Below are 8,335 nucleotides of genomic sequence, written 5' to 3'. Positions count from 1 at the left end.
CTTCATGGGGTTTTAACTATCTACAACAAGGTGATCTTATTCTCAGTTAGATGTTTGCGCTTAGATAACTGCACCGTTAGTGGTTGTGAAGGCGTTGAGATGAAGGCGCCGGATCAAACTTCACTGCTGCACGGGTGTGTTCGCAGCTTTTGAAGGTGGGCTACACACGGCAGGGTTGTCGTGTGCCCCACCCGAGTTTGAGTTTGCTTTGCTGGGAGAGGGGTCCATTGAGTGGTCTGGTTCTCGGAGAGGGTTCCTCGAAAAGAAAACTGCCACCATTGTAGTTGATGCGGCTTGGTGGTGGTCTGGTTTGGATATGGTCAAAGGGTGGTTTAGTCATTTGAAGAACTGTAAATGATTCTCGTGCAAAATCAGGGGTAGCTTTTGTAATTGGTGGGTGATTATTTTCATTTCATGTTTAGATTCTGGTTCCTACAATGAGACGCAAGGTTGTGGAATCTGACCTTAGGATAGAGAGATTCCACCTGTACTTGTCACTTTTTTATCCTGAGATTCCAATATCTGGATGCCACGTGTTTGTCATTTCATGAACTTACGTTTGCGGGTGGGTCTTCTCTACTATTTGAGCCGTGTCAGAGACGAAGACGTTAGCACTTCGAATCTTCAGTGCTTTGGCTTGTGGGTCTCTCTCTCTCTCTCTCTTCATGTGTAGAGGAACTGAAACAAGAGCTTGGTACTCGTGGTGCACTTATCATCTGGCATTCATCATCAAAGCTACTTGATAATATTTGTTAATTCGTGATACCAGGCAACTAGTTTTCATGGTGGATCCTTATATATATATATAAGGGATCAATTTTGATGACCTAATGTTAAATTGGTTCTGTCCTAGCTGAGCCTCTGAGGGCTCCCAGGTTGGGCTTTCTCCCACTGTATCCTCTAACTTTACAACTTTACTTTTAAACAACCTCACTGTAGATAAAATTTTCAATTGTTTATATAAGTGGATAGTTTCCTAGTTTCTCACGCCATACCTTATCATTAATTTTGATGAAGTCAATGGCAATAAGGAAAAGTTTAAATATAGTAGCAAACTGCAAGGAGTGCACATGCTCACGTATATTAATTAAAGCCGTATTTACTGCTGCCCATTTTTGCCAATCCAATTGTGCAAATTTTCGCCTTTATAGGGCATGTTTTGTGTGCATGCAGGTCCTGCAGAGTGTAGATGTAATTGAGTAATTAAGCGTTTCACAATTAGTGAACTAGATTTATTTCCCCCCATTTGTTACATGGAGAAACCTCACCGGCTGCACTGGCCTTAGCTGCCGTACTTATGGTCGTGGTCCCAGTGGTGTAAAACTTCGTTAGCATTCCCTTGGCCCTCAGGGAGCGTCATGTCGCCTTGTGAAAGGAGACACCCATAAGGAGACTCCAACTCGGGGTAGAGGAAGGCCCGTATCCACGAGCCTGGGACCATGTGGGCATCATGCAGTTGATCGTTGGTTCGCCTTAGCTACATTGGCACCGCACCAAGCTAATGCAATCCAATTTTAGTTGCATATTCATATAGCTATGAATGTCAACGGACTGGGGCCTCAGAGCTGCAGAGTGAATTGGCTAGGTCTTAAACTGAGTCTTTTTTTTTAGAGGAAGGTCTTAGACTGAGTTGATCTTTGCTGTGGTGCAGCAGTGTAGAGACCGAGCCATATATCTGTTTCACTCGTGCAGATGGCACGTATTACAAAGGGTTGTACCAGTCAAATTTCATCATCAGTCATCAAACAGCATAATGTGCAAATTACCTTTTAATCTCTTGCATGAATGTAGACAACATAGTGGTTGCTGTACAATGAAAGGGTGCTTGAATTATGTAATAAAGAAGGAGACAACTACCCCATAAAATGATGGGAGTAATTGTGACATTAAAGCCTATTTGGTAGCTAGTGATATGGATCTCTTCTTTTGTGCGTGCATGTACATGTATGAGAGAGAGAGAGAGAGAGAGAGAGATGGCCCACGGCTTCTAACCATTCTGCCTCGTAGTACTGAATTGTCAATTTGATGATGATACCTGATCATATCCAGCAATTGACGATCATAAGCTCCCTACTTGTCGTACCATTCTACAGAGGTGTGACAATTACCAGTACCTAAATCGGTCTAGCCTCTTGTAAGCCTTTAGAGAAAATTAGGCGTAGACACCAATACATGGCAGCAACCTTTTCAATGATAGCCTGGAGGCATGGTGTGGGAGCAACTTTCAGTAAGGGAGTACTTGATTTGGAGGAAAGCGCCTCCCATGTTGCCCTACCTAGGGCTGTCAACGGTCCCGTTTGTATAGGGATACCAGAACTGACCCGAACCCAAATTTCAGGGTATGGGCTTGGAAAGTGCCGTCCCTGACCCCAACCCACTGAGTAATATGTGGGCAGGGTATGGGTCATGATTTTTGTTGGGTACCTGACCTGACCTGGCTTTGTTGCTGGGTATCCAACTCGACCCCAAGTATTATATATATTTCTAATAAAAAATAAATTTCTAAATTATGCAGGTTCTGGTTTGGGATTCTATTTTCGTGACCCGACAAAACATGGACTTGAACCCGGTTATTAGTTATATGGGCGGGTTCAGGTAAGCCCTGACCCGACCTGTTGACAGTCCTATGGCTATCTGTCTTTGGTGACCAGAATCAAACTTCTTAAAATCCTGGATGACAGCTTTCTTTTGTGTGTAGTTATCTGTTGCAATTCTATCCAAACAGGAAACTGGCCGTGTGGGAATTCAAGAAGAATCCGTCTTCTATTTTCAAACACAGTGCGGTTCTTCAGGAAGGGAACTGACTAGTCCTTGTTTCACCATAGCTTCAAGTCTTCAACTACCAGATCTTCACATAATGCAAACTATCCTTTATACACAATCAGGAACACTGTCAGTTTGAGAAACTAAATTATGTGCTTAAGAAGTTTCGCTTCAGCTTTTGGTTTCCACGAGGAAAAAACAAAAAAATAAAAATAAAGGTTTCAGTCTCAAGTTCATAACCCACAAGGTTCTTTGTTATCGGAATAGCTTTCTTGATTGGCCTTTTTTTTTTTGAGAAGCAAGCTGGGGTTAGGCAGGCCCTTACCAGTTATGCAACTATACCATTGGGTTTTGCACCTGCAACGTCCCAACGCAAGGTGACGTGCACTAGCTGCTCCTACCAAACAAGTGGAGCCCCCATTGGTGATTGGTCTGTTTTTTTATAAGAATGGTCTCTTGATTGGTCTGTTTGTCATTAGTCTTTTGCTTAAATCCAGAGTAGGGAATTCTTAACGTCTATAGAACTCCATGTGGTTACTATGCCTTATGGTTTAAGTTTTCGGAAGGCAAATGCATGACAGAGTTGTTCTCAATTCTGCTACTAACCGTGTTCGGGTTCCTTGTCTGATTTGCTGTTAGGATTGGATTGAGACAGTTGCAGTGTGTTTTATGTTTATTAACAAATTTTCTCGACTTATTGCTTTGAACTTGATATCAAAAGGGGCCACATGCAAGAGAGCATCCTCGAATTAATTGAATTTTATGTTGCAGATTTACAGCATTGACGTAACACTGTAACTGTATAGCATTACATTACAAGTATCAAATGCTAATTCAAAGTTAATTGGCTATAAATGCAACAGGTTGTATGCAGGCAGATCGTTGATGCTGTAAACGTCTTCCAGAGATAGCTCACGTTCTAATTGCATCTGTGTTGATTTCAGAACGTCCTGAAAAATCACAAAGACATTTAGGAAAAATAACGAGTCAAGCTCACCTGGAAACGAGCAAGAATCACAAAAAGCATGAATGTTCACATTGAATTCCATGTATGAAGCACGCTTAGCAAGCCATTGAGCATCCATCATCTGGAATGCTACACAAAAGAGGTTGTCAAACGCCATCTCATCTTCTGCAAGTAGTTTCATGAAGTTTATTCCTGCAGAAGAGCTTGGCTTCCCTGAAAAAGTTTGCAAGACATAAAACTAGGATTAAAAACTAAGCAAAATTGTGAACTCAAAATTCCAGTGTAATGGACATCCTTAACTGATGAAGTCCTAATAAGTTCTTAAGCACTCTCATGAAACAAAAGATCAATTCTGATCGATGTTTGATATTTTTCTAGCATGGCGAATTTCATCTTATCCACAAGAATCTCAGACCTACCGCATGCAGACACAGACACAACAAACTGATACAATGTTGACATACAAAAGGGACACATATTGACCATGTCTGACAGATTTGCATTTGTTCATGAATTGTTGTGGGTATCATTGCATCAGGTCTCCATGTCAATGCTGTGTTGGGTTGACACAAGAAGTGTTAAGTGAAATGTTCATGTGATATTGTCACACCTTTTTTGAGGCATTTTTTATGACCCATAACGTCCTTAGTATATTCTTAATCATATGATATCTTGTAAATCTCAATGAGCACTTTCTTCAGGATTTCCTGAGTCGGAAGTTCCAGAACCAACTCCATTCTAGTATAAATCATTTCTCCCACCACTATATGGTTTTGCTCATTTCAAGTCCATGCAGATTTCACCCTGGACCTGAGATGAATGCTCGAGTTTTTTTACGGGAAATCAGATTTACAACCAGGGGAGACTGACAAGAAAGAATTACAAAATCAGAAATTTGACCACAATAATATCACAACAAGCAGTCTTCAAAATACTATACCTGACTACTTTTTCCCAAAAAAAAAGCTGTACCTGACTGTAGGTCCAACATTTGCACCAACATAAAAGATATATTAACCCCAGCTACAGCAAATGGATACTCCCATTCGGACCTGCTTCCTTCTTGTTTATGCAACAGTCTTTGGAACAAATCCTGATTGTAGAACAACAAATAATATATATTCTATATCAGCTGATGGAAGATGTTAGAAACCAGGAACAATCTAACAAGGTCAAAGAGTCTACCGGATACTTCTGTGCAAAAAATATCAAGTTCTCCAAAGACATATATCCCCCTCCCCTGAAAAAATATAAGAAATCAATACTGGAACCCACTAATAAGAGTCAATGAACAGATATGTGCTTCAAGGTCTTCTTGCTTCCCGTACTATACCTGAAATCAGTTGATGGATCGGTACCTTGCCAACCCATCTCTTTCCAGAGTTCTGATTTGAGTGACGGGAGTTCTCTGTTGGGGTAAGCCAGAACCCAAAGTTGCCTGAGGGCATCCTACAAAAGTGTCAATTTTTCTCGGTTAATATAGACTTGGAGACAAAACAATGAACCAATTTTCATGGGAATTTTTTCATTTCAAGGTTTCAAAATCTAGACCCCAGATTTCTTGTTCTCTTAGTTAGAATTAAATGGAAAAATGAGAACAAAATAACTAAAAAAGGAAATGGAAAGAGAAAAAGAATACTTAAGGAAGGAAAGCAGATAAATGAAGCTTCCCATTCCAAAAAAGAAGAACCTGAGTTTTTCAATATGAGTGGCTTTTTAAACCTTTCTCACTATGACCACAATTTAAGAAGAAAAGGAAAAATCAACCCTTAAACCTAAACCTCAAGAGATAAAGAACACTTAAAAAGCCTAGACATAGAAACAGAAATGCAACAAAAACAAAACAAATATATGCATTCATATGTCAAGGAAATGCATGCAAGATGATGCAACATAGCAAATAAAAGCATGTAAGTTGGATGCTTACTTGATGATCTAAACGAGAACCATCAAAAGGAATTCCCAACCTCTGTTGCAAAGCTTTTAGCCTTTCTTCCTGAAAGGTTATGGAATCACAAGTTGAATCAATTCAGAGAAAGTAAGATATCACATATCTGGTTTATCAAAAAAAAAAAAAAGATATCACATATCTGGTTTATCCAAAAAAAAAAAAAGATATCACAAATATGCAGAGAAGTGAGAAATACATCACTAAGCTATACACAGGAATCAATAAGCAAGAATAAAATTACTAAGCTAGATACAGGACAAATACAAATAGAAATCTGGAACAAAGATGTTAGCAAGAATGAATGTTTCTGTTACAAAACTTAATAGGCAAGTGGAAAGCCAAAATTCTACAGAATTATTAAGTCAACGCTATATGGCTTGACAGAAAATACACAGCGATTCAAGGAATATTATGTAGGGTTGAAATACCAGCATATCAGTTATTCATTGAACCATAGTGCATTCTTCATATTATGACTTAAAACCACCGCTTTAATGGAAAAAAAAGATGAAAGAATTTGCTGGTGACGGGGTTTGCAAATATTCTAAGATATGGTCGGTATGGCAGATGGCAACTTGAGCACATCCATTCTAATTGGACCCTGTTGCATTAAGGTAGAAGTGGACAACTGTCTGAAAGGCAGGCCAAAAAGCATACCAAGATTGAGCAATCAAACATTAGAACAATTGGACATAGAGGTGCTAAAGAGTAAAGAGCAGTGTTGTGAAAAGCATGCCTCGCCTCAGGGAGAGGGGCATTTTGCCTTCAGGCACAAGCCTAAGGCGCAACCATGTGTGAGGCGTGTGCCTCATACACCTTGAGATGCACACCTCATTTGTAATTAAAAAATAAAAGTCGAAACAAAAGGGGGGAGGGAGGCCCGATGTTAGGGCACCCCCCCCCTTTTGTCTCCCCCCTTTTGCTCCCCAGCTCCCACCCTCTTCACCACCGGCAGCAGGTATGTTCTCTCTCTCCCTCTTCTTCTTCCCTTTCTCTGTTGCCCCTTATTCTTCTTCTTTCCTCCTTTTTTCTTTTTCTTCTTCCTCCCTCCTTTGTTCTTTTTCCTCCCTCCTTTTTTCTTCCCTTCTCCTCCTTTTTTTCTTCTTCTTCCCTTCCTCCGCTGCCGCTTCTTCTTGTTAAAATGTAAAACTGTACATATATGTATATATAATAATATTATATTATATATATATATATAAATACATTTTTAATTTCTTTCTTTTCTGTATTTTTTTTTCCTTTATTTTTATTTTTTGTCTTTATGTCATCTAGTTCAGTTTGAACTAGAATGACTGTTGCTAGTCAAGTCCTGTCCAGACTTGACTAGCAATAGAGTTGTTGGACTGACACAGTCCAACAGCTCTTAATAGAGCTGTTGGACTGACACATTCCAACAGCTCTAAATAGAGCTGTTGGACTGTGCCCAACAGCTCTATTGAGTCCTCTTTCAGCTGTGTATATAAAGGGGTGCAGCCCCTCTTGTATTTGACTCCAATGCTTCTTAAGCAATTGGTTTTTCATATCAATAAAGAATACATTTTTATTTTTATTTTGTTTCCAGTTATACCCTTTTTAAGGGTTATGCTTTAGTGTCATTCTTGACACTTGCTCTTGTTAATCAAAGCTCGTGTTTCGAAGATCCCCATTTCATTTCATGGTATCAGAGCCGCGGAAGTACTAAATCTTGAGGAAAAGCTGCCTCGGTTTCCGTGCCCGTTTGCAAAAGTGTTCGCCACTTGAAGAGAAGTGTTTTATCACTTCATTGGAGAAGATTTCACATCTTGTTGTATTGTTTTTTTTTTCTTTCTTTCTCATTTTCCTTCTTGTTTCTCTTCTATCCCTATTCTTTCTCTCCTTGTAATCGATGGATGACAATGATAAAGTCACCATCATGCCTATGAAACTAAGCGATACGAACTATGTAACATGGGCTTCAATCATGAAGCACCATATATGGGGAAAAGGCTTATGGGGGATTGTGGATGGTTCCGATTCGGAACCTAAGCTATCTCTTACTAAAAAGGAGGGAGATAAAGACGTCCCTCTATCGGAAGAAGAGAAAATCAAGGCTATTGCCTCATACGAGAAGAAATGGAAAGAATGGAGAATATCTCATGCGAAGATAATGTCATGGCTTATCAATAGCGTTGACATTAAAAAATGCTCAAGTCTTGCCAAATTTGATCATGCCGATAAGGCATGGGAATACCTTAAGAATATGTATTCCCTTAAAGATATTGCACACGTGTGCAACCTCCAAGAAAAAGTTCGAATGATGACACAAGGAGACAAAACTATTCGTGAATATTACAATGGGTTGTCCGAACTTTGGGAAGAACTTTCCCTTTTAGAACCAAAGTGGCATTGTGCCGAAGACATCGAGCTTCGTCAGAAACAACTCGATGTTGAACATTTTTACCAGTTTATCACTGGATTAAGGCCGGAATTTGAAACCACTAAATCGGCCCTACTTCACCGGGGAAAAATTCCTTCTATTGTTGAAACTATTGAAGAGTTAACAATGGAAGAAAATCGTCTCCGGAAAAGTTCTTTAAAAATTGAAGATGATTCTGTTTTAGCCGTGTCTAGACCAGGGAATCATGTTCGATCATATAGGCCTCCTCACTTTAACCGACAAAATGGTGACTATGATA

At 39.7% G+C, this 8,335-nt stretch overlaps 1 protein-coding gene across 1 annotated transcript in view; it reads right to left on the bottom strand.

Moving 5' to 3' along the window:
* Positions 1 to 3,495: 3,495 nt before the first annotated feature.
* Positions 3,496 to 8,335, bottom strand: part of LOC149836403 (uncharacterized) — a 43,774-nt gene continuing 38,934 nt past the window's right edge. The window contains exons 5-10 of the mRNA XM_090005318.1: positions 5,658 to 5,726; positions 5,064 to 5,179; positions 4,916 to 4,970; positions 4,703 to 4,823; positions 3,801 to 3,943; positions 3,496 to 3,713 (exon numbers count right to left, since the gene is read on the bottom strand). Of these exons, the coding sequence (XP_089861444.1) occupies positions 3,612 to 3,713; positions 3,801 to 3,943; positions 4,703 to 4,823; positions 4,916 to 4,970; positions 5,064 to 5,179; positions 5,658 to 5,726 (606 nt within the window). The 3' untranslated portion in view covers positions 3,496 to 3,611. The remainder of the gene's footprint in view (positions 3,714 to 3,800; positions 3,944 to 4,702; positions 4,824 to 4,915; positions 4,971 to 5,063; positions 5,180 to 5,657; positions 5,727 to 8,335) is intronic.

Source organism: Nuphar pumila, chromosome 5 (genome assembly GCF_984573655.1).
Source record: "Nuphar pumila chromosome 5, dmNupPumi1.hap1.1, whole genome shotgun sequence".
Classification (NCBI taxonomy): Eukaryota; Viridiplantae; Streptophyta; class Magnoliopsida; order Nymphaeales; family Nymphaeaceae; genus Nuphar; species Nuphar pumila.
This window is presented reverse-complemented; position numbering and strand designations above follow the sequence as displayed.